At 39.7% G+C, this 26,877-nt stretch overlaps 1 protein-coding gene and 1 long non-coding RNA gene across 6 annotated transcripts in view; one reads left to right on the top strand and one right to left on the bottom strand.

Moving 5' to 3' along the window:
- The window catches only part of LOC134344473 (enhancer of polycomb homolog 1-like), a 213,511-nt gene extending 207,311 nt beyond the window's left edge, over window positions 1-6,200 (top strand). For 2 of the 3 annotated variants that reach the window (XM_063044344.1, XM_063044343.1), the window contains one exon: window positions 117-1,835. In XM_063044344.1, the coding sequence (XP_062900414.1) occupies window positions 117-189 (73 nt within the window). In that variant the 3' untranslated portion in view covers window positions 190-1,835. Of the gene's footprint in view, window positions 1-116 lie in introns of all 3 variants that reach the window. The other variant, XM_063044345.1, reaches the window with a different exon arrangement.
- Window positions 1-26,877, bottom strand: part of LOC134344474 (uncharacterized) — a 190,622-nt gene that overhangs the window by 110,364 nt on the left and 53,381 nt on the right. For 2 of the 3 annotated variants that reach the window (XR_010017442.1, XR_010017443.1), the window contains exon 2: window positions 22,445-22,631. This is a non-coding gene — a long non-coding RNA (uncharacterized LOC134344474). Of the gene's footprint in view, window positions 1-12,138; window positions 12,196-22,444; window positions 22,632-26,877 lie in introns of those variants that run through there. The other variant, XR_010017444.1, reaches the window with a different exon arrangement.

The raw sequence follows: 26,877 nt of genomic DNA, 5'->3' as shown, positions 1-26,877 counted from the left end.
TAAACTTGGAAACATTTCATGAAAACTTGGGTTTTTGGGTCTGTTCAGTTCATTGTGTTAATTTTTTTAGTTTATAAACAGAGCAGTGACTAATGATGTGTATCTCTCTTCTCCAGGGAAAACCATGACACAGAAAAGCCAGCACTAAACAGTATAGCAGACAATACAGTGGCAATGGAAGTAACGTAGTGTCCACAAAGAAAGCTGCAGCCTTGGGAACTCATTTAAGTGCTATGCATCAATAGCGTTTGTGAATGCAAGGGATGGCAGAATGCAGCACATTGTTTCCATGGCAGCTCTGGGGACTTGATGGCATTGCACATCTCATGCTTTTTTTTTGTTACTGTTGTTAATAGGAATTGACATCTGTAAATTATGATACAGCAATTATCTGTACAGTACTACATATTTGTAATACACTTGTATATATGTTACTTGAATACTGAACTGTTCATTCGTGATGCTTTGCACTTGAAAGAGAAAACAAAATTGCAACCAGTAAGAGTGTGAGATGTGAGAGATCTATAGAGATGAAGTGTCATCACATCATGTGCATGGTGCGGAACCTGCTGTTTTATCTATTTATTGTGCTGTGTTTACAGTTTTGTACACTGTACCTTCATTGGTTCCTGTGCTGTAGTAAATGTGTTAGGTAGCTGTGGACTCCTTGGTATTTTGTAAATGGTAAACATACTTGGTTCCCCTCTGGGTCCCTGAGTTTCTGTGTATCATGTAAAAATGGTGACATACATACAGATTTGAAAATTAAGGCATCGGTTTGTAAATGGGGATGGAACTACTTCTTGGAGACATAGGGATCTTCCACTTATATTTGTTCTAACGCAAGTAACAAGCTGGAAATGAAGTCACGTTTTTTTCAGAAGCAGAGAAGCTTCTGCAAAATTATTTTAGCACTAATTATTTTCTATGCTGCTTAGATTTTTTTTGCTCATTTGAGTTTAAATGAATTGAACCTCCTTCAAACAAATCTGAGCTGTATCAGAGTTTCCCTTGCTTTTTCATAATTCATCGTTTTATTTTTGTATCTGTTAAAGTTGTAAATTTCTTGGTTGATTTTGTGCTCCTGTACACAGACTTCATTCTTCACTTGTTCACGTCAAAAAAAGAGAAGAAACAAAAAGGAGATAAGGGAGATGAATGCAGTAGTTGCTGTACGTGTATCATCATTCCAGTTTCTGAAACAGCCAGCTTTTACTTTCAGATTCTTGTGAAGGCTGTAAGGCCAGAACCACGATATCGGGTGCCTTCCTTTGGAAATAATAGACCTCTCTTCTGTGAAGAGATTGGTACTTAACAGACTACTACTAGTGCTTTGTCAGTACCTGAGTCTGAATGCCCAGTCCAATGGCATATTTATCCTCAAGGTTTTTAATCCCACCTGGAATTGTGACAGAACTCTCACAAAATAAACCCAGGGCATTACATGTTGACCAACAGCTGTGTTTTTTTTTAAATTTTGTATCGTGTGTTGGAGTTATTTTTCTTGCTACATTAGAAAGAAAAGTAATTTGTGTATTTACAGTATTTTGTAATTGAAGCATTATGAAATGTGAGCTCTCACCATTTTACCATGCTGGTAAGTTAGACTTTAAAAAAAAAAAAAAAATCTGGGGGGATATTATGTGGCTGGTAATGCATTGAGGAGGTAACTTATTGGACCACTTCATAAATAACTTAAGTTTATAGCATACATCTTTTCAAGACCTAATGCTTATATTGAAACAAAGTAAATTGATCCTTGTTGAATTTCAGTAATTACTTTGTTCTGCTTATTTTTATTTTACTACTTTATTGCACAATTAGATTATTGGAAAATAATTGCCTCTTAGTCATTGCTTTGTCTGACCAGTGCAGTAATGACAACATTGTTCCTCAGATGTGAAGCAACTGCTTACCAATAAGATGTTACTGTCTTTCTGAGGATTCAAAGCCTAAAGACACTTCCTTTTCAGAAAGTTGTGTCATTGTACTTCCAGTTTGACATGGTAAACTTCGTAAATACATAATTTTACATTTTCTTTGCCCAAAAGAAAACAGATTTTTAAGCACTTCACAGTTGGTGGTTCTAAAAATAATTTCTTAATTTGGGCTTTTTAAACAATTTGTTCCATTATCAACAACAGTGAGAACAAACATAAATTAAGTGACTGCTTTGCAAAGCACTTGTGCTATGTCCACTCTGGCCATCTTGAACTGTCATTGACATATCATTTCAACCCCACCAGCTTGTCTGTCCTTGGCCTTCTCACGGACAGGATGAGGCCAAATGGAAACTACCTCATATTCTGCCCGTGTAGTATGAATATCAAATTACTTAACTTTGGGTAAACTTGTACGTCCTGTATACCTTTCTCCTTCTGATCCATCCAGGTTTTGCCAGCCCCATCATACCATCTTCACCCCCCCGCCCCCCCCATCAGTTACTTTCTCCTTCATCTGGTTCTATCTGTTCATCATGCAAACGTATAATCCATTGCCTTTCCCTTACTTTGTTCTATTACTTAGCAGGATCTGGTCTCCATATCACTCTTCAGCTTGCCTCCATCTCCCACTGTGCTGCATCTGCCCATCTGGTTCCACTATTGCCTGTCAGCACTGTCTCTCTCTCTTCCCCCAACCTCTTTATTCTGTCTATCTCCCCTCTACACTCTCAGCCCTAATGAAGGGTCTCGACCTGTAATGACAACTATGCTACCTCGAAAGATGCTGCTTGATCTCCTTGAATTCCTCAAGCAGTTTGGATTTTGCTCCAGATTGCAACATCTTCAATCTCTTGTATCAATCTTTATTTCAAAATTAGTATTTAACATTTTGGTTCTTCAGATTGAGGCTTGCCCAAAAGGGGCAAAACTAATCATATATTCAGCAGCAGGTAGTATACCAGCTCTATTTTTATCATTTCTTTGAATTATTATTGGATTGTTCCTTGCATTCGTTATTCAAGATACTGATCGATTTTGGCTTCCAACATTGTTCAACTCTGAAAGGTATGAGTATCTTCCTAACCAGTCCTATAAATAACCATAGCAACATTTATATTCTTTAAGTGCATAAACTCAGATTCTAATTGTATACAGTTTTCAATAATTTATCATGAGTAAGCATTTTACTTCCAGTATCAAAATTAGTGCACAGTGAGAAACTGAACTTTATAAGAAAAATTTCATGTTTTAATCGTAAAGCAAGGCAGCAACTGGATTAAAATCCATACATCATATACATCATTGAAAGATTCAGCACAAGGAGGGACATTTTGGCCCATTATGCCTCTACTGTATTTTTTACGGTGATATTCTGTAGACCCATGCCTTTAAGTAAAATCAGTTCACTTTTCACCATTTTAATTCATCTTTTTTCCGTAATTCTCATAACTCCATGCATTGCAGCTAAAATCCTGAAAAATAAGTAAATAAATCCGCTTCATGTCAACTCCTGTTATTTGCTGATCCCTTTTGGAATCCTCTGATTTCTGATGCTTCTGCAATTGGGAACTATTTCTCATTTATCAAAACTCTTCAAGATCTTGAATGCATAGTAAGTCCTAAGAAAATCAACTCCTGACTTCCCTAGTTCTTCCACTGAATCTTTTTTGCATTTCTGCAAAAGCCTTGACCTTTCTCCTAGTATGAAAAGGCTCAGAATTGGCTATAGAGCTGCAACCAGGGCCTAATCAGTGTTTTGTATGAGCCTTAGCATAAATTCCTTACCTTAGCATTTTTATTTGTATAAAGCCAAGTATAATGTGTACCCCCTTTGATTTATCCAGCCACCTTTTTAAAAAAAAACATTCAAATGATGTATTCAGGCATCTAAGAATGTTTTTCACCTCCAAAATTGTACCATTTTAGTTTTTGTGCTTCATATTAAAGTACATACATTTCATCTGCCACTTTCCTATCTGTTTAACTATCATAAAACTCCCAGAAGTTAGAAATTCTCCATTCTCCTGAAGTAAAGTCCAACATATCCGAGCCCTTATTAATCTATCAAACAGCAGTGGTTCCAAATCGGATATCTGGGACAACCTACCATACAACATTCCTTTAAGATGAAAAATATGCTCATCATTACTGCTTTCTGTATTTAAGCTAACTTCATATTCACACACTCGTGCTTCTCATCACACTTGTTTCAAATTGTGTTAGCGCATAAGTCAGTACTTTAATTCAAAGTTTTCATTATTAATAAGATAACACAATCAAATAAATTCTGCCTTTCTCAACTCCATTTTGGCTTTCATTTGTTAATATGTTGTATTTCCAAAAATATATATATTGTCTTTGAAGTTCTCCCTTCAATGATGTTGAACTGATTTGCCTGTATATTTTAGACTCAACCTTATTGAGTGCATAGTGTGATATTTGCAGATTCTTGATATTTTGCCATTATCTAAATTCAAGCAACCCACAGATGCTTGAATTTTATGCGGAATGGCGGGTGTCTGGAATGCAATGCCTGGCTGGTAGTGGAAGCAAATATGATAGAGGTATTTAAAGTATTCTCTTAGATGAGCATGTAATGCCGAGAATGGAGGGATACAGACCTTGGGTAATTATTTTCGTAATTAGTTCAGCACAACATTGTAGCTGTGAAGGGCTTTATCCTGTATAGTATTGTACTGTATTCTATTTTCTGGATCTAATATATCTGGACTACTTCCTTCCTCTACACTAAAAGTAATTCTCATCTCATGTATCTCTTTTCTGCAATAAATCTAAACTTAAAATAGTGGTCTTTTTCCAAAATATAACCTAACTAAAGCAAGTTCCATTTTCCTAATTTATTCCCCAAAACCACATCTTAACATTTTCTTGTTTGTGTGGGAACCTAGTGATTTAAAGTTATTTTTGTATCTACTCCAAGAATTATTCTTCCCTGTTGAAGGGGTCGACTACTTTTTTCCATAGATGCTGCCTGGCCTGTCGAGTTCCTGCAGCATTGTGTGTGTGTTGCTTGAATTTCCAGCATCTGCAGATTTTCTCTTGTTTGTGATTATTCTTCCCTTCTTGTTCCGCCATATATCTCATTCTATGTTGTTCAATTTATTTCTGCAATATTTGGTATCCTGTAGTATATACTATCAATGGCTAGTTACTGTTCCTGATCCTAATTAAATCACATTAAGCATGCTTTTCCTGCCTTTAACTGTACTGGAAATATTGAAAAGAATAGCAGCACGACATTTCCTTTCCTTACTGCATTTTAACCAGAAACAAAGTAAATTTCTCTTGTTTCAGTCATTGTTTTGCCACAAAATAATCCACTTCTTTCCATATGCCTACAACTTGCCAAGCATATTCAATATTTTGGCATCTGTTTACATCATTCTCATGTGTCAATGTCTGCTCTTGCCCCATTTCTCCTTCTGTATTTCAATAACTGGACCCACTATTGCATATATTCTTTGTATCACAGATCTTAGAGTTATATATAGAGTATCTATAAATCCCTCACCAGTTGTTAAAACTGGATCTTGAACTTTTCTTGTCTACAAAAAACATAAGGAAACCCAGTGTTGTGCCAACCTCTTAACTTATTCCAAGATTATTCTAATACTTCCCTCCCAATAGCCCTCCATTTTTATTTCATTAATGTTTTCTACATTGTTTCTCACATACAGTATGATTATTTCTAATGTACATCCCTGCCCAGTCCCTCCAAAAAATGCATTTTACACAGTAATAATTCTTTCTGGGGTTAGAGAATTCCCAAAATTGATGCTACAAGTTCAGGACAATTTAATTTTGTAAGCTTATCTGCCCCCAGTACAGTCATTTACCCAATTACTGTTTAGCATTTGGTCTGCACACCCACAAAATGTTCTTGGTTCTGAAAATTGGCTTCCAGCATTTTTCCGTAAGGAATTTTGCCTTTCCCTATCCTGCAGAAAAAAATGCCTATTATTCCCATGAATACTACAGAGCTGAACTCTTGGAATTACCACTCCACAAACTTTTATCAGTTCCGGAAGTTCCTTGTAATGACTTTAGTCACTCAAAAGTGGTAGCCTTGAGTGCAGATAATGTCATTCAGAATTGTCCAGGAATTTACTACATGATACAATCACAGTCAAGATCAGTATTTCCCTATTACTATGTTAATTATGTGTGTATGGCAGATTTTCAATTTGCAGTTCAAATCCTTTTGATTGTTTTCTCGGCCTAGTAAATGTTACTATTATACCCTTCAACTGGATGAATTATTCATTATTTGCCGTTGTCCCTTAAATCACTTAGCATCACCTTCACCCTTTGCCGAGTTCCATAGCTGTTCTGCTTAGTAAGACACTATCTAGCAGATTCAAGACAGCTCTATTTTTACCCACTGTGCTCACAAGTCTGAGAAATAGTGGTATGTCTCATTTAGTATAGGTGGGGAAAACTGGTATGTTGTATTCATGATTTTTGCTGTGCCCAACTTCACTTCACTAGTGTTTGGCTTGGAAATTTGTGATTCGGGCATTATCTATAGCATATGGTTTTTTAAAGTATTTCTGCTGATTTTGCATTTTGGGAAGATGCTTGCTTCGGATATTGCCTTGATTCTATTAACTACCCAGACATTTTCATTTTCAAATGAGTCTAAGCAGCTGCATTTCTACCATGACAAAAAAGTATAAAGATTTGGGAAGTAGTCATGAATCTTGGATGTACACTAAATGGTGCAGTCCTGGTATTATACTGAAGAACAGAAGAATCATAATGTACAAATCCAAGGATCCTTGAAGGTGGCAGTGTAAGCATATATCATTGTCAAGAAAGATTATGGTTCTTCATTAATTAGTGCATGGAATAAAAGAGGGGGGAGGTCTGTCTCCAAATTTATAAAGCATTGGTCAGACCTTAGCTGGAGTATCACATACTATTCTAGTCATCACCTAAGAAAGTTGTTAGCACTAGAGTGGGTGCAGAGTGGATATCAGAATGTTACTTGAAATGGAATGTTCCAGTTACATGAAGAGGCAGGTCCAGATGAAATGTCTCAACCCAAAATCTTGACTTTTCATAGCCCTCCACTGATATTCCCTGACTTTCTGAGTTAATTCAGCCATCTTTTTTTTAATGAGAAGCTCCAATCAGAAACACACATAACTAGAGGAAAGGGATTTGGAGGGAATGTGAAGGGAACCTTTTTCACCCTGAGAGTGGAGAATACTTAGTATTCTCAGTGCTTGAGAGCTGTGGTAGATTCACTAACAGTGTAACTAATGTTACATGACCATTACCTTACTGCTGTTGGTTGCAGCTTTGTGTATAAAGTAAGTTTTTCTACAAAACTGCAGTGAGTACACTTCAAAGGTAATTCATTAATTGCACAGTTCATAAGTTGTGAATTGCATTGTGTAAGTATAATTCTTTGAGACAATGAAGAAATGAATGGAGGTGCACAGTGCCATATGGAGAAATGAGGTATCAGGATTGCTAAGGTTAGAAGTTGGCATGCTGAGGCCGTGGAGGGACTTTGTACAGTCTCAAATTTGATACGTTTTGGGGGTAGGTTATATGCAAGTGATGGGTTAACAGGAATGGGTGTAGTGAAAGCACTGCTCCTGCATGGATTCAGTACTCCAGGTTTGATACTAACTTCATGTCTTGTGTGGAATTTGCACATTCTTCCCATAACCATGTGGGTTTCCTCTCTGCATTCTCGTTTTCCTCACTCATTTCATTGGTGAGTTGGTAGGTTAGATAACTTATGTAAATTTCAGTGTACGTCAATGACAGAAAAAAAAATCAGGAGTTCGTGGGCATATGAAAGGTGAGTTGCAGGGCTGCAGGTGAATAAGGCATGGGTGTGGAACAGGAGGCATACAGCATGGAGTCATACAGCACAGCCTTTCTACCCAACTTGTCCATGCCAAACAAGGTAACTATCTGAGCTAATCTAATTTGCACCTGTTCAAATGTCTTTCAAATGCTGTTAATTGCACCCACTTGAATCACTTCCTCTGGCCCCTCATTACAAAGAAAACTGATGAGTGTGTTTGTTCAGATCCAAATGGTGGCTTTCTGTGTCATAATCAATAATGAAGGAATATGTGCTACATGTTGTAGAGACATGGTAGTATTGAATGAAGTGAAATTTAGCTCATCTGAGAGAGGAGGAGGAGAGTCTGGCCAAGTGGCATTGTCAAATCTTGAGTTGATTGCAGCCAGGTGATATTAGATGGGCTATGACCAAGACCATATTATTTGTGATAGAGCATCATACATGAAAGCAAGGTCTACGGAAGTTAAGAATGTTATCCAGGAGGGATATTGATTCAGGATTGAGGGTACGGCCAGTTTAGCTATGCGTGGATAAATTCATTCACCACTGCACTAAATTGATTGTGCAACCTAGAGATTCATTTTCAAAGTCTCCTTACAACTCACGTTCTCAGTTTTATTTTTTATTTGCATAGTTTGTCTTTTGCATGTTGGTTGTTTGTCATTCTTTATAAATATATAGTTCTGTCTTGGACCCTGTGTTTCTAGCTTTTCAGCATTTACAAATAACTTCTATCCTTCGGTTCAAATAGAATTTATTTTTGTATAATGAAATCAAGTTGTCCATTTACATTTTTTTAACAATTCTTCCATCAAAACAGCTTAAGACTTACTATCTTTATGAAAGATCCCACCAAACTTTAGATAAGTGAGTTTCTATCTCATAAGTCAAGTCATCGTTACCTGATGTTATGGTGCCACCAATCACATCCTACCAGCTTGAGCACTTCCCTAACAACTAGACAGTACAGTGGGGAACAGTAAATTCTCTAATTAGGTCAATAATTTTCCTTCAATTCCATGAGTTGTTGGATTAAGGGAGATTTCTATATAAACAAATTACAAGTACTGTATAAGAAATGAAATGGGGCACATCCATTCCAAAACTTTTTTTCTCAAGCTCGTAATCAAAATTAGTGGATCAACTGCCTAATTAAACTGAGCCAACAATATGGCATTGTTTTTCAAACATCTTTTGAAAAAAAAAGGAAATTGTATTATCTGATGTACTGTATTTAAGAGTAATAGCTACTTGCTATCACATTCATGTAGATAGAAAAGATTTTACAAAAAAAACTCAGTAATTTTAGTGTTGGTCACCACCTGTCAATAACCCAGTTTCAAGTAATGGAGCACATTTCCCATGCTGTCTTTAAACTCACAGGAATCCTGGTTCCTTTGTCTTCCAGAAAAAATTATAATAGTGTGTAAGCTCCTAAGGAGAATTAAAAATAGTTTGTGGAATTAATAACATCCAATAGCCAGGAAAACCTGTCAGACTGCCACCAGCAAAGTTCTGAGTGAACAGAATTATTGGAATTTACTGTATTAGATTTCTGTAGTATTTTTCTTTGTAGTGTGTTTACTGAGTTTATTACGTCCACTTTCAAAGTTTCTGCTTTTTGAACCAAAAGAACAATTATATTTTTACAGCCTCCTTGAAGGATTGCAGTTAGCTGTTACTTCAATCGAAAAGCAAAGCATTTTTTTAAAAAAAACTTAAGGTGCAGAAAGTCTGGAATAAAAATAGGAGATTCTGGAAATAATCAGCAACTTCATCTATGCAGAGTGAAACAAGAAACTGCAGATGTTGGAATATGATGCAACAAGTGCTGGAGGTCAGGCAACTGTGGAAGGAAATGGACAGTCGACTTTTCAGGTTGATGTGCTCCGACTGGACTGAAAGAGAAGAGGTAACCAGTATAAAGGGGTGAAGGGGTGGGTGGTTCCAGACGAGGAGGAATGACAGGCAGATGGAGGTGAAGAGTGGAAACAGCAACGGAGGCTGGGAGGTAATAAGTGGAGGAGGCAACAAAGGGCTGCAAATAATGGAATCTGACGGGAAAGTGGGATGGAACATGGAATCAAATGAGGAAGTTGGAAAGCAGATGTTAACAGTAAATGGTGTGGGTGCTAGAGGGAGGAATGTGTGGGTCATGGGCAGATGGAGCAGGTGGAGAAGAGAAAAGAAACAGGGTGACGAAGGCTGGGTGTGCATAGAAAGTAGATAGGGGGAGAAAAGACAGGTCGAGCAGTTTACCTGAAACTGGAAAACTCAATGCCCACGCCATTGGTTTGTATGTGGAATAAAAGGTGTTGCTCTTCTAGCTTACATTTGGCCACACCCCGGCAGTGGTGATCAGGTTCGATGAAGGATCATCAACCTGAAATATTAACTTGATTTCTCCCTGCTGACCCATTATCTCCAGCACCATGTTATATTTGATTTTTTTTTTACTTTATTCAACTGATCATAGAGTTGATTTGCACTGAACATAAATTGTGTGAAGATTCTATAACATTCTGGATGACGTAAACTGAGGAAACAAATACAATCGAGCAGAAATCCCACCACAATATTTTCCTTTTAGAAATTCTTAAAAATTCTTTTCAAGTACGTACGCTGTTCGGCCACTGAGCCATCTCATACTGCTTGGCTGCTTACAGTAATAGTGGTTGTGCTGTTTCAAAGCTAGCTGTGTGATGTGACTCTTTAGCAGGTGAGATAGCCTGGAATTAAGTGGAAGTAAAATAATTTGATATTTTTAATAAAGTCATCAGTATTTATAGATTATCTCCATCATTATGATGAGTTTAAAGTAAATTTATTTATCAAATTACATATGCCAGCTTATACAACCCTAAGATTCATTTCCTTGTGGACCTTCACAGTAAATATAAGAAACACAATAAAATCAATGAAAGACCGCACCCAACAGAATGGGTGGGCAAACCAATTTGCAAACAAAAGGACTGCAAATACAAAAAGAAAGAAAAAACATTATAATAAATAATATTGAGAATATACGATGAAGAGTTAGACCATAAGACGGGAGCAGAGTTGGCCATCGAGTGTGCTCCACCATTCAATCATGGCTGATCCTTTTCAACTCCTCCTCCACCCCAGTTCCCGGCCCTTCTTCCCGTAACCTTTGATGCCATGTCCATTCAAGAGCCTATCAATCTCTGCCTGAAATACACCCAATGACCTGGCCTCCACAGCTGCATGCAGCAACAAATTCCACAAATTCACCACCCCTTGGCCAAAGAAATTTCTCCACATCTGTTTTGAAAGGACGCCCCTTTATCCTGAGTCTGTGCCCTCTTGTCCTAGACTCTCCCACCATGGGAAATATCCTTTCCACATCTACTCTGTCTAGGCTTTTCAACATTCGAAAGGTTTCAATGAGATTCCCCTTCATCCTTCTGAATTCCAGCAAGTACAGACCCAGAGCCATCAAATGTTCCTCATATGGACTACTACTTGGAGTTTAGAAGAATGAAGGGGGACTTCATAGAAACATTTTGAATGTTAAAAGGCATGGACAGATTGGATGTGGCAAAGTTGTTTCCCGTGGTGGAAGAGTCTAGTACAAGAGGGCATGGCTTAAGGATTGAAGGATGCCCATTCAATACGAAGAAATTTTTTTAGCTGGAAGGTGGTGAATCTGTGGAATTTGTTGCCACAGGTGGCAGTGGAGGTCAAGTCATTGGGTGTATTTAAGGCAGAGATTGATAGGTATCTGAGTAGCTAGGGCCATCAAAGGTTATGGTGAGAAGGCAGGGGAGTGGGACTAAATGGGAGAATGGATCAGCTCATGATAAAATGGCGGAGCAGACTCAATGGGCCGAATGACCGACTTCTGCTCCGTTGTCTTATGGTCTTATATGATAACCCTTTCATTCCTGAATCATCTTCGTGAACCTCGTCTGAATCCTCCAATGCCAGCAAAGTTGTGGGAACAGTTCAGTGATGGGGTGAGTGAAGTTATCCTCTGTTTCAAAAGCCTGTTGGTTGAAGGGTAATAACTGTTGTTGATCATGGCGGTGTGGGTTCTGATGCTCCTGTAGCACCTTCCTGATGGCAGCAGCGAGAGGAGAGCATGGCCTGGATGCTGGTGGGGGATGATGGATGCCGCTCTTCTGTGACAGCACTCTGTGTAGGTATGCCCAATGGTGGGGAGGGCTCAACCCATCATACTTTCTGCAGGTTTTTCCCTTCAAAGGCATTGCTGTTTCCATACCAGGCAGGGATGGAGTCCAGTCAGTATACTCTCCACCACACATCTACTGAAGTTTGTCAAAGTTGTAGATGACATGTCAAATCTTTGCAAACTTAATAGAAAGAGGCACTTTCATTTCTTCTTTGTAATGGCAATTACATGCTGGACCCAGGACAGATCCTCTGAAATGATAAACAACTTTAAATTCCTTGGTATTATCTGCTTCACCTCTTATCAGCCAATGAGGACTGGTTCATGGACCTTAAATTTTCTCCTTCTGAAGTTAATAATCAACTCCTTGGTCTTGCTGATATTGAGTGAGACCTAGTTGTTATGGCACCACTCAGCCAGATTCTCAATCTCCCTCTCCTAAGGTGATTCAAGGCCACCTTAGATTTGACCAATGACAGTGGTGTCTACAGCAAACTTAAATATGGCATTGGAAATGTAGCCTCAGCACCATAAGTATAAAGTAAATAGAGCAGGGGGCAATGCACACAGCCGTGTGTTGCACTTGTGCTGATGGTGACTGTGGAGGAAATGTTGCCAATCTGAATTGACTGGGGCCTGCAAGTGACAAAATCAAGGACCCAGTTCCACAAGGAGGTATTGAGGCCTAGGTCCTGAAGCTTAAGTTTCGAGAGGATAGTACTGAATGATGCATCGTCATCAATGACAAACATCCTGATGTATGCACCTTCACTGTCCCGATGTTCCAAGGTTGAGTGAAGAGCCAATGAAATGGCATCTGCTATTGACCTGATGTGACTGTAGGCAAATTGGACTGGACCCAGTTTGTTTCATCACCAATCTCTCAAAGCACTTCTTCACAGTGTATTTAAGTGCCACGAGGCAGGTTACTGCATCCTTCTTGGGCACCAATATAATTGAAACCAGCTTGAAGCAGGTGCGTATCTCAGACTGACAAAGTGAGAGGTTAAAGATATCAGTGAATACTCTAGCCAGTTGATCAGCAGAGGTCTTTAGTACTCTGCCAGGTACCCCATCTGGGCCAGATGCTTTCTGTCCATTCACCCACCTGAAGGATGCTTTCACATCAGCCTCAGACTGAAAGCGTAGGATCACCAGGGGCTGTGGGAGTTGGTGAAGAAAGACGCATGCATGTGCACACACACCATGTCAGAGAGGACCTGAATAGGGAAATAGTACTGGCTAATGGCACGTTCATTCAACTGAACACAACTGAAAAGTTGCATAGGGATTGGCTATGACTTTTAAATGCACAGGTCTGCTGTATTTAATTGGGAAGGTATTAGCATAAGAGCAAAGCTAAAAGTCTGTCAGTAATTCATATTACCTTGTAGTGATCAAATATCTACAACATTCTATCAGGATACGGTCCATATGGAAAACCTGAGAGTGCTGTTATTGATGGTGTATAACCTAATACTGTAACTTCATTAAGTGCCTGCAGCTTAATGTTTTTTCTGAAGTAACAGGAAAGGAATTAAGGTAATGGTTTTGCCTCAGAAAAAAAGCAAATCAGTAACTGTTAGTAACTTCCTTGTTTCTCCATAGAACATTACAGCACAATACAGACCCTCCAGAACACCATGTTGTTCCAACTTTTTACATTTTAGATCAATCGAACCCTTCTTCTGACACAGCCCTCTTTTTTTATTATCCATATGCCTATCCAAGAGTGTCTGAAATACCTAATGTATTTGCCTCTACCACCACCCCTGGGAGTGCGTTCCACCATTCTGTGTTTTTTTTTCAAAAAAAAACCACCTCTAACGATCTCCCTATACTTTCCTGCAGTCACCTTAAGATTATGTTCCTTTGTGTTAGTCATTTCCGCCCTGGAAAAAGGTCTCTGGCTGTCCACGATCTTGTACACCTCTACCAAGTCACCTTTTATCCTCTGCTTCAAAAAGAAAAACCCTAGTTCACTAGTTCACTCAGCCTATCCTCACATGCATTCTGATCCTGACAAATCTCCTTTGTGCCCTCTCTAAATCTTTCCTATAATGAAGTGACCAGAGCTGAACACAATATTCAAAATGTGGTATAACAAAACTGCAACCTGACCTCACAGGTCTTGAACTCAATCCCTTCGACTACTTAAGGCCAACACCACATGCCCTTGTGTATACAATCTCATATGGTCTTTTGTTCATGGTCATTAAATCTATTCCATACACTTTGATCCCTCTTGTTAATCAAGGCCAGAGCTACACTAGGACTTAGCAAGAGAAATAGCTTTAACCTATCAATGAGGAGCTAACATGAATTTTAACAGATTTGAAGAAGTGAGTAAATAATTTTAGTGTTGCTCTGAACATTTTTCCAATTTAAAAAAAACAAAGTGCTCCAAAATAGGTAAAAGATAATGCCACAGTCTGTCTAAGAGCTATAAGGAAGGAATGTGCATACCAGACTCATTTCTTGAGGAAGTGATATATTATGATTACCAAGACAACAGCGAATACTACAAGACTTCTTCGTCCAAAAGACATGTTGGTCAGTAGGTTAATTAGATGCTGTTAATTGCAGGTGAATGTTAGAATTGAGGGCGGGGAGGGGAAAACTGATGGAGAATGTGAGGAAAATAAAATATGACTGATGCAGAGTTGGAGTAGATATTTGCTTGATAATCAGCACAGAATTCAATGGGCCAAAGCACTCTTCTTTGTGGCCCTATGACATTCTAAACCAACAATAAATGTAAAGGGCCAGGAGGAAGAGGACAAACAATCTTGCGAATTGCTGCAGAAAGTGATTGCTGCATGGTTATATGGTTAAAGTATTCCATGAACAGAAAGGATGAAAGATCATTGTCAGGCCTGTGATCCTTGAGTCAGTGGTAAAGAAAGAACTGAAGGAAATTCTGGTTCCTAAGGTTATCATAGCTGGGGGAGGAGATTATTGGGGATAAGATCCCATTGTACTTTAAATGCTCCCAATGGTGTGAGTCTCAAATAGCCTCTGACAACCAAGTCCAGCTCCTGGCCTTCATGAGTGGTTTAGTTACTAAGCCCAGCAGAACCATTTCTACTGACAGGAGATGAGGCAAAGGCAGGTTAATAGCAGCTTAAAACCAATTGCTTTGGGCAGACAGTGTGGCTAAGCACAGCTCCAATACCATAATTAAGTTTGCTAATGACACCACTGTTGTTGGCCAAATCAAAGATGGTATTTATTTATATTTAACACACCGACACACATACCTACCCACCCCTGTGTGGTGCCACAACAACAACAACCTCTCACTGAATGTCAGCAAGACCAAGGAGATGATTTATTGACTTCAGAGGAAGGAAATTGGAGATCCATAAGCCAGTGCTCATCGGGGTAAACAGTGAGGAGAGGGTTAGCAACTTTAAATTCCTCGGTATTATCACTTCAGAGGACTTGGCCTGGGCCCAGCAGACAATTGCATCTACAAAAAAAGCAGGGCTGTGGAGGCCAAGCCATTGGGTGTATTTAAGGCAGAGATGGATAGGTTCTTGATTAGCCAGGGCATCAAAGGGTATGGGGAGAAGGCAGGGGAGTGGGGATGACTGGAAGAATTGGATCAGCCCATGATTGAATGGTGGAGCAGACTTGATGGGCCAAATAGCCTATTTCTGCTCCTGTATCTTATGGTCTTACATTGTTAGAAGTTTGCAAAGATTTGGCAGGACATATAAAACTTTGACAAATTTCTATAAATGGAGCATATACTGAGTGGCTGCATCACAGCCTGATCTGGAAACACAGTTGCCCTTGAACAGAAAATCCTACAAAACATAGTGAATATAACCCAGTCCATCACCGAGTATAAAAATATGGAGGGTTGTCACAGGAAAGCAGCACCCATCATCGGAGACCCTCACCACCCAGGTCATGCTCTCTTCTTGCTGCTGCCATTAGGAAGAAGGTACAGGAGCCTCAAATTCTCACCACCAGGTTCAAACACAGTTATTACTCCTCAACCATCACGTTCTTGAACCAAAGGGAATGACTTCACTCAACTTCTCTTGCTCCATCACTGAACTATTCCTACAAGGTATGGGCTCCCTTTCATGGACTCATCTCATGCTCTCAATATTTGTTGATTATTTTTTTTCTTTTTGTATTTGCAAAGTTTGTTGTCGTTTGTATGCTGGCTGTCTGCCTGTTGGGTGTGGTCTTCTATTAATTCTATTATGGTTATTGGATTTATTGAGTATGCCTGCAAGAAAATGAATCTCTAGGCTGTATATGGTGACATATACAGTATCTACTTTGATAACTTTCTTTAAGCTTTGAAACAGGGCTTGTCAGCCATGGTTGGCAGCTCAAAAAGAGAGGGAAAATAATCTCAAACCTCTGCCATTTTGCAACTATACCCACTCATTTGCAAGGCTTCAGGTGTAAGCCCTGAGGAAAAATTTGGAGCTGGAATCCCTCAGGCAATCCTACATTAAGAACAATACTTACTGGCAACACCTGTAACATCACTAGTGCCAAACTGTATCAATCTCTGCTGTTCCTTTGGCTTCATCACCCCTCGATCGGACCGTCTTGTTGCAGGAAAATAAGCCCAGGGCTCCCACTGATTCAGCGATATTGGTGGATTGTAATAATTTTATATGTTCTTACGGGGAAAATATGCGCTGTGTGTTTAATATCCAAACGTTACTTAAAATGTTATGATGCTATTGGCTTACTTATATAACCATATAACAATTACAGCATGGAAACAGGCCATCTCTACCCTTCTAGTCCGTGCCAAACGCCACTGTCACCTAGTCCCATTGGCCTGCATTCAGCCCACAACCCTCCATTTCTTTCCTGTCCACATACCTATCCAATTTTTCTTTAAATGATAATATCGAACCTGCCTCTACCACTTCTACTGGAAGTTCGTTCAACACTTCAAGCTCCCCGTCCTCCCCTGATAATTGACTTATCACTATATTCATGCGAGGAAAATATGCGGGGTGTGTTTAATATTAAATTCATTAGATAAACCCTTTTAGAAACAAAATTGAGTGTATTAGCCACTTATCACTGATATTCCAGTCATGATTAACACCGCCGACACCCCCCCCCGCACAGAATCGCCAAAAACGATTTGCCAAAAAAAAAATCGGCAGGTATACACATGCGCAATGGTGCCCGCGCAAGGCTTCATGGTCATTGTAGTCTTTCTCTGGGTAAACACAACATATTTGACTACTACTCTTGGCCATTGGCAACACTACCCCCTGCCCCACCGGGTCGGCTGGTCCGCAAGAATATTGTCAATATTAAACTGGTCCACAGTGCAAAAAGGTTGGGGACCCCTGCAGTAGAGAATTGTCTACAGTTATACATACCACAGAGACTGCTGCAAAGACCCATGTTGTTTGGTAATTTATGGTGTTGTGGAAAGCCATGAAGCTTCTCTAAGGCTAGATCAGGATATAGATCAGATGGAAAATTGGCTAGAGTGTCAGTAGATACTTTTACAATAAAATTCTATGAGATGATGTATTTGGTATCATCAGTTAGATGTAGGATCTATACAATAAATGAAAGGACCTTACGGAGTTCTGTTAAATAGAATGACTTGGGGGTTCAGGTCCACAGTTTTCTGACAGTGGTGACACAACTGAAAAAAGTCATGAAAAGCTATGTGCATGCTTACCTTCATTGATCAGTGTATACAGTATATAGGAAGGGGGCGATGTGTTGCAACTTTACAAAACACTGATTGGCCACACTTGGTACATTGAGGCCAGTTCTATAATTGGGCAGTAAACACTATAAAATAGGACAACATTAATTTCTGAAAGGCACAAAACTTGCTGGAAATCTGAAATAAAAACAGAAAGTGGTGGGAATACCCAGCAGGTTGGGCAGTATCTGCAGAGAGAAACAGGTTTACTGTTTCAGGTCAATGCCCTTTCATCCAAACCATTAGTAAACAGACACTTATTTAGATGGGGAAAGAATTCAAAATGCAGAAATGCAAAGAGACTTGGGAGTCCTCGTGCAAGATGCCCTAAAGGTTAACCTGCAGGTTGAGTCAGTTGTGAAGAAGGCAAATGTAATGTTGGCATTCATTTCTAGAGGTATAGAATAAAAGAGCAGGGATGTGATGTTGAGGCTCCATAAGGCACTCGTGAGACCACACGGAGTACTGTGTGCAGTTTTGGGCTCCTTATTTTAGAAAGGATATACTGACATTGGAAAGGGTTCAGAGAAGATTCACGAGAATGATTCCAGGAATGAGAGGGTTACCGTAGTTGGAATGTCTGGCAGCTCTTGGGCTGTATTCCCTGGAGTTCAGGAGAATGAGGGGGGAATCTCATAGAAACATTCCAAATGTTAAAAGGTCTGAGCAGATTAGATATGGCAAAGTTTTTTTCCCATGGTAGGGGAGTCTAGGACAAGAGGGCATGACTTCAGGATTGAAGGATGTCCATTTAGAACTGAGATGCGGAGAAATTACTTGAGTCAGAGGGTGGTAAATCTGTGGAATTTGTTGCCACGAGCGGCTGTGGAGGCCAAGTCATTGGGAGTATTTAGGGCAGAGATAGATAGGTTCTTGATTAGCCAGGGCATCAAAGGCTATGGGGTGAAAGCAGGGGAGTGGGGATAACTGGATGAAGTGGATCAGCCCATGATTGAATGGCGGAGCAGACTCGATGGGCCGAATAGCCTACTCCTAAATCTTATGGTCTTATTAATCCTGTGTTTCCCTCTAACTTCTATTGAGCCAGATCAACCTAGAAATTTAGAAATGCAAGGAAGAAATAAAATATGTATTTACTTGGGATGAACAGGCTCTCCAAATCTCAATACAGATTAAGAGAAAGTGGCAAATGAAATACAATGTTGGAAAATACATGGTTGTGCACTTTGGTAGCAGAAATAAACGGGGGGACTATTTTCTAAATGAAGAGAAAACCCAGCAATCTGAGATGCAGAGGGACTTGGGAGTCCTTGGGCAGAACACCCTGCAAGTTAACTTGCAGGTTGAGCTGGTGGTAAGGAAGGCAAGTGCAGTGTTAGCATTCATTTCAAGAGGTCTAGAATACAAGAGCAAGGACGTGATGCTGAAGCTTTATAAGGCAGTGGTGAGGCCTCACCTTGAATATTGTGAACAGTTTTGGACCCCTCATCTTAGAAAAGATGTGCTGGCATTGGAGGGGGTCCACAGGAGGTTCACAAGGATGAATCCAGAAATGAAAAGGTTATCATATGAGGAACGTTTGATGGTTCTGGATCTGTACTTGCTGGAATTCAGAAGCAAGAGTGGGGGATCTCATTGAAACCTTTCGAATGTTGAAAGGCCCAGACAGAGTGGATGTGGAAAGGCTGTTTCCCATGGTAGGAGTGTCTAGGATAAGAGGGCACAGCCTCAGGATAGAGGGGCACCCATTCAAAACACAGATGCGGAGAAATTTCTTTAGCCAAAGGGTGGTGAATTTGTGGCCACATGCAGCTGTGGAGGCCAGGTCGTTGGGTGCACTTAAGGCAGAGATTGATAGGTTCTTGATGGCATCAAAGGTGAAGGGGAGAAGGCCAGGATCTGGGGTTGAGGACGAGATAAAAAAATAAGGATCAGCTACGACTGAGTGGGGGAGCAGACTTGATGGGCCAGATGGCCTAATTTGCTCTTATGTCTTTAGCCTTATGGACAACTATACTCAAATGGGCACGGTCACACATCTTACGCCAGCTATGGCTGGTGTAAAATGAAGTGGTTATATGCTCTTTGGACCCATTCTCTCTCTGCAGCACACATGTACTGTGGGTTTAATGCTCCAGTGGCAGACCAAGTGCACAAGCGTAGAACTACTGTCCAGACAGTATAATGCAGCCATTCCAGTTCAATTAAAATGAGGTGAGGAGAGTGAAAGATAAAATAAGTCTAATTTTGAGGTTGTCTCAAGCCTATCTCTCCCTATTTTAACATGAACTACTATGGAGCTAAGATTTGGACCACGGCTATGGTTTGCCAAGTTCATTTTGAATTAATTTTGTCATTATGTGGATCAAGTTGCACTCACTTCTGTCTGTACTTGACCCTGTGTCTTTATAGCAACAAATGGTGAAAATACTTAACAGATCAGGGAGCATCTATAGGGAGAGAAAGTAATTTAATGTTTCGGGTCATTAATATTTCGTGAGAGCCCAGTAGTTGCAATAGTTGTATAATTTGACAACGTGTTAAAATGGGTATAGTTGTTTCACCTTTTAAACTCAGTGTATATGTGTTGTGTTTATTCCCTGAAGATGTAAGAAACAAGATAAAGGATTCAGCATAAAATGAAATCAGACAAACCATGAATGTTTCATAAACTTTTAAACCCAGGGTAATATCCTTAAGATGCTTCATAAATATTATAGACAGGCTTTGAAACACATGTTATGGACTAGATTTAGCATCAGAAATACAATGTTGTTATCAAAGCTCACAGTTACTGGAGTGGACAGCAATTGCAGCACCAACACATGGGTAGTTACAGAAGTCAAGAAGACAGAAGAAATCAGTAAATGCTTTACTCCTGCAGAAGTTTAACTGCTTTCCTATCTCAGAAAAATATCTGTGTGCAATTGTATGTACTGAATGTGCATAAGGCAAGGATGTACAGTGAGAGAGGGAAACATGCATGATGCCTTCTGCTATTCTCTGGTGGCACCATTGTTGTGTATTTAATATCTCAATAATATTGTAAATAAATCATTTGGTTAAGCACACTTCATTTAAATAATTCATTGAGTTATATGTAAAAGTATGTGAATGGCATATGTCATCATGCCGTATGTACCTCACTTAAAGTAAAAATGAATGTACATGATGAGTTACCTCCTAGCTACATGTTTTTTTCTTTTAATTAGTTATGTTTTGGAGTTGCAAAACACAACAGTAGAGATGAGAAAGTTTTAAAAATGAACCCGAAAAGACCACTTACTTTTGGAAGTGGAGCAAGATGTTCAAGTATTTTTTTTTTAAAAACCCAGCATTTTGTTTTTGCTTGCAACAACTGTATGGGTTCATTAACAATAAGTACCAGGTGATATGTCATAAATTTAAAACCAAGAAGAAATTGCTGGTTGCATCAGAAAGACAGGTGTATTTGATTGCACAAGAGACAATTGGATATTGTTTACTGTGTAAGTTAAGCAGCACTCTGAAGCACATAAAATAGCCAATGAGAAGCAAGTGCAAATTTTGCTGAGTGCAAAATTGGGTTTAAAGGCATATAGTTTGCCTAAGTTTAACTGCTCCGACCAAATCAGTTGAAAAGAGCTTTGCTGTTATTGTGAAAGCAATGAAGGAACATTCAGAACCAAGAACACGGTTCTTGCAAAACAATTTAGATTTTATAAGTGGAATCAAAAGAAGGGGAGTCCTTTCCAGCATATACGGCTGAATTGAGGAAGTTGCGCATTATCAGTTCACTGATGGGCTAAATGATGACTGAAAGATAGTTTAGTTAGTGGAATCTTGCAAGAAAGCATTCAAAAATGACCTTTATGTGAAGCACAACTCACATTTAAAAGAGCAGTTGAAATCGCTGTATCAATGGAAATATGAGACAGAGATGCAATTGAGTTGCAGTCTGGAAAGAAAGTGAGTCTGAACAAAATTGCAACGACTAAACAGAAACCGCCTGGCAGAACAAATTGTGTTACCATTGTAGCAGGGGCTCACATACACAGATCAAACAGGACAACTATTGAACTGCTGAGTTCCTCCAGCATATTATGTGTCTTACACAGATCAATGTCGGGCAGAAGAAAAACAGTTTAAAAAGTCAAATTGCAGTTTCAAAATTAGCACTAATCTGCATGCTGTTGATGAAAAATCGGATAATGACCCTAATGAGTGACATAGGCCTGATGCTGGAGGAACTCAGCAGGCCAGGCAGCATCTAGGAAAAGATTACAATGTTTTGGGCCAAAATCCTTCGCAACGTCACACCCAAATTTTGCAAAGCCTGTCCAGTTCCTTCTACCACCAGTGATAAACTAGCCAGTGAGCTAGATGACATAGAGGTTGAAGGAATTCTTGCAAGGTTGAATGAAGCCCATGGGCAACACCAGTGGTCCCAGTAGCCAAGAAGAATGGGTCTGTGGTGATTTTAAGATTACCATTAACTCAGTATTGAAAGTAGATCAGTACCCTTTGCCCAGGATAAAGGATATCTTTGCAAACCTTTCTGGGAGAAAACAGTTCAGCAAAGTGGAATTAGCTGAGGCCTACCTAGAGATGGAGAGGGAAAAAGAGTCCAATGTGAGTCTCAACACAAACACACTCAAAGGGCTTTATTGCTACAATAGGCTTACTTTTGGAGTGGTATCTGCACCCGCACTCTGGCAGCAAGCTATGGATCAGGTGCTGCAGGACTGCCCAGGCACTCAGTAACTCTGTCATTGTTATGGTAAGAATGACAAGGAACATCTCCAAAATCTCAAGTCAGTGTTAAAAAAGGTTGCTGTACTCACTTGTTATGATCCACATGGTCCAGTGAAGCTTGCCACACACTGTTCTGGAGGCCAACATGCCCGGAAGAAAGGTATCCAAAGCTGCTAGAGCAACTTCCTGCGGTCCCAGAGTCAGCTCCTCCAACTACCATAGAGAAGCTGAGTGTTTCACCACCATGGCTCGCACGCCAAGCAGAGTGACCCCACCCTGTTAGGAAAGACATTATCCCACAAGAGTTAGAAAACCTCCACAGTGATTAAATCTTTAGGCTGAATAAGGCAAGTTAAAACTCCCTATGTTGTGGTAGTCTGTGTAGTTGTATTACATAGTAAACTGTATAAATTATTGAGATGCATTCTATATTTATTGAGTTGGAATTTATAGCTAAGCAAGGAGTGATGTATATTTAATATTTTTGTAATATTTGAGTAATATTGTAAATATTTGTTCAAGCATTCTTCATTGAAAAAAATTCATTACAGGTTATATGTAAAAGTACATGAATGGCATACGTCATCATACCTCACTTAAAGTAAAAATGAATGTGTAGGAGTTATCTCCCGGCTCCACAATTTCTCTTTTAATTGGTTTTTATGTTTTGGAGTTACAAAACATAACAAGCATGAAATATTTTGTATTAGAGCTGAAGGAGAATAACTTCCATTTACTGATATCAGAGTAGATGAATCATCACTGAAGTCCTGAATTTATATATATCTTCTCCAAACCAACATTTGCCTGCAGACTCCACCTTTTTATATTCACATTAACCCCACAGTACAGATGAGAGGTTTCAAACTGAAACATCGGTTGTCCATTTCTCTCCATAGATGCTCCCTGACCCATTGAGTGGCTCCAGCATTTTGCGTTTTGCTCTAGATTCCAACATCGGCAGTCTCTTGTGTCTCCAGTTACAGATACAGTGCAATTCTGGAAAAGGAGCTTAGGAACAATTATTACCCTGTCCAATCTAATCAGGATAAAGTTTCCCTTGGCTCTGATGGGCTGAGAACCAGCAAAATTACAGGAGAATGGTACCATCCATACGTTAAGCATAGAACGTAGAACAAACACTTCAGCACAGGACCGGCCTTTTAATGTACCCCAAGATCAATCTAATCTATTATCCAGGTGTCTATCTAAGTGTTTCTTAAATGTTGCTAATGGAGCTCCCTTTACCACCACCCCCTGGCAGAGCGTTCCATAAACTTGCCTATGATATTGTGCAATTCATTCCTCCATTCACCTTAAAATAATGCCCCCCCCACACACACACACACACACACACACAGTATTCACCATTTCTTCCCCGGGAAAAAGTCTCTGGCTGTAAACTCAATCTATGCCTCATACCTTGTACACCTCGATCAAGTCAAGGGGAGTTGTTATCAATACCTCTCAGTTTAAGTTTTTACAGGGTGAAATGACTAGTGGGACAGAGGAAGAATCAAATACTGTATTCGCCTCAAATAAGTTTCAAACCGTATGGATTTAGTGAGGAAAAATGTAGGTGATAAAAGAACCCAACAAAAAAGGTTATGGGAGATTCCACACACTGAAACAGCTTTAAATAGAGTGATACAGTACTGTGCAAATAAATATTCATGTGATGCAGATGGAGTTCAACCCAGATAAGTGTGAGGTGGTTCATTTTGGTAGGTCAAATATGATGGCAGAATACAGCATTAATGGCAAGACGCTTGGCAGTGTGGAGGATCAGAGAGATCTTGGAGTCTGAGTCCATAGGACACTCAAAGCTGCTCCACAGGTTGTCTCTGTGGTTAAGAAGGCATACGGTGCATTGGCCTTCATCAATCATTGGATTGAGTTTAAGAGCCGAGAGGTAATGTTGCAGCTATATAGGACCCTGGTTGGACCCCACTTGGAGTACTGTGCTCAATTCTGGTCACCTCACTACAGGAAGGATGTGGAAGCCATAGAAAGGGTGCAGAGGAGATTTACAAGGATGTTGCCTGGATTGGCGAGCATGCCTTATGAGAATAGGTTAAGTGAACTTGGCCTTTTCTCCTGGGAGCGACAGAGAATGAGAGGTGACCTGATAGAGGTGTACAAGATAATGAGAGGCATTGATTGTGTGGATAGTCACAGGCTTTTTCCCAGAGTTGAAATGGTTAGCACAATAGGGCATAGTTTTAAGGTGATTGGAAGTAGGTACAGAGGAGATGTCAGGGGTAAATTTTTTTATGCAAAGAGTGGTGAGCGCATGGAATGGGCTGCTGGCGGCAGTGGGTGGAGGTGGAAACGACAGGGTCTTTTAAGAAACTCCTGGATGGATACATGGAGCTTAGAAAAATAGAGGGACATGGGTAAGCCTAGGTAGTTCTAAGGTAAGGACATGTTCAGCACAGCTTTGGGGGCTGAACGGCCTGTATTGTGCTGTAGGTTTTCTATGTTTCTATATATCATAGACATACACCCAAGACTTTCGCACAGTACTGGGTACTGTAATAGTTTTGTATTGCACTGTACTTCCGCCATTTTGTTTTTAAAGTTAATTTTATGACATATGTGAGTGATGATAAACCTGATTTTGATATGGGTCTCTATTGTGGACTGAGAGTGGGAAAGGGGCAGGGAGAGGGGAATCATCGTTGGGAAAAGGCAAAGGGAGAGGGAAAGGAGTGGAAAGCACCAGAGAGACATTCTGTAATGTTAAATAAACCAATTGTTTGGAATCAAATCACCTTCTCTAGTGTTTCTGGGCTGGGTTTGTCTGCACCCACACCACTGCCTGCCCCGGCCTTCCTTATCTGCCACCCTCACCATTCCTAACTTCCTTTGCTCCCACCAGATTTACAAACTCGCTCTCTCTTTGCTCCACGTTGACATATATGTGTGTGTGTGTGTGTGTGTGTGTGTAGAGAGAAAGTTAGGGTGCCTAGGACTTTTGCTCAGTACTGCATAAGTGGATATGACAAGATGTGCTGTCAATTAATTCCAAGCTGACAGTCACAGAGAAATCCAGGCATTCTTATGTCATGTGACTATTGCCATTTTTGGTGAATAGTAAGTTCATTCACCTTGCCAGGGAGTATGTCAGAATTGCTGACCTCTCCAAAGCACAGGGTCCAATTAATCATGCCCACCTTGTAGTAAGTGCTCCTACAGTCACCGCTGTATTGGAGGTCATCTGAGCCACATATGGTCAGATGTAATGCCCTGTATATCATTGCAAATGGAAGCTGCTACATTACATTTGTCGAATCCCAAGAGTTGTGAAATTGCTTCCCCCAGGGAAGTCTTGAACAATTTAAAGTGCTTTGAAGTGTTAAATCTTAATCTGGTTTCCCAGTCATGTGCCCTTTTTCAGTGGGAGGAAACCCAATCCTGAATTGCATTGATATGAAAAAGGCCAGATAAATCTACTCCAAACAGTATTGCTGTTACCTAGCAATGAAGATCTTAATCTGCACAGCTTTACTCCTCAGTAACTGGGCAACTCTTCCCTTTAATTATGAGATTAATATTGCCTGCACCTGAATCAAAAAACAGGAAAAGCTTCCTTCGGGATAAATGTTTCCAAGCTCCACTATTGATGTGTTTCAATGATTTGGCAAGTTTTTAAATCTTCCTTTCAAACAATATTTACTTTAGGCAGTTGAATTTTTATACATAAAGATAGTAATTTCAAACTCTGATGTAGGTGTTATAATGGAAACTTTTCCAACAACAGATTTATCTTAAAACCACTCCGCCAACAAAAAAAATACAAAAGCCTATAAATCTGTGATGCTGCCTGGCCTGCTGAGTTCCTCCAACATTTTGTGTGTGTTGCTTGGATTTCCAGCATCTGCAGATTTTTTCTTGTTTTTAAAGCCTATAAATCTATTCTAATTCTCACTGTCCATTGTAAATTAGTGAACTGGGGCCATTTTTAAGGCTCACCAGTTAAAGAATGCTTTTACTGAAGTGAGAACCTACGGCAGGGACACCAATATTTTCCAGCGTTCCAGTATGGGCAAGATTACAACGGCTCTGATGATTACCCCTGTAGTGACCAATTGACCTAGTCAGGAAATATTGTGAAAGCCTGTAGATATTCAATCATGCAGTAATCTGTTATCATCCTCCAGCAGCCAAATTATATTTTCCTTGAACTATTTACCCAAGTCCATTTTATAAACTGTACTTCTGATCTTGCTTTTGCTGGAACATACTACTCCTTCCCTTTTTTCGATAAAGTTGTCACAGAGATTAAACGCTCCCTTTTATGGTTATCAAAACTTCAGACTGAAACAAACCTCTGCAGGACAAGGCTCAGAATTGCCAACACTTAAACAGTGACCTTTAACCATTCTCCAAAATTTCCCATCTCATGAAACGTGGAACTCTGGAATTAAAATGGATTGCTCACTCACAAACAGAGCCATTTTATCAAATCCCTCCTGAATATCTCAACAGGGCCAGATCCATGCCATAGATTGTCCACAAA

The sequence above is a fragment of the Mobula hypostoma genome, chromosome 3 (genome assembly GCF_963921235.1).
Source record: "Mobula hypostoma chromosome 3, sMobHyp1.1, whole genome shotgun sequence".
Lineage (NCBI taxonomy): Eukaryota > Metazoa > Chordata > Chondrichthyes > Myliobatiformes > Myliobatidae > Mobula > Mobula hypostoma.
Note: the sequence above shows the minus strand (reverse complement) of the source record. Positions and strands in the feature narration are given on the sequence as shown.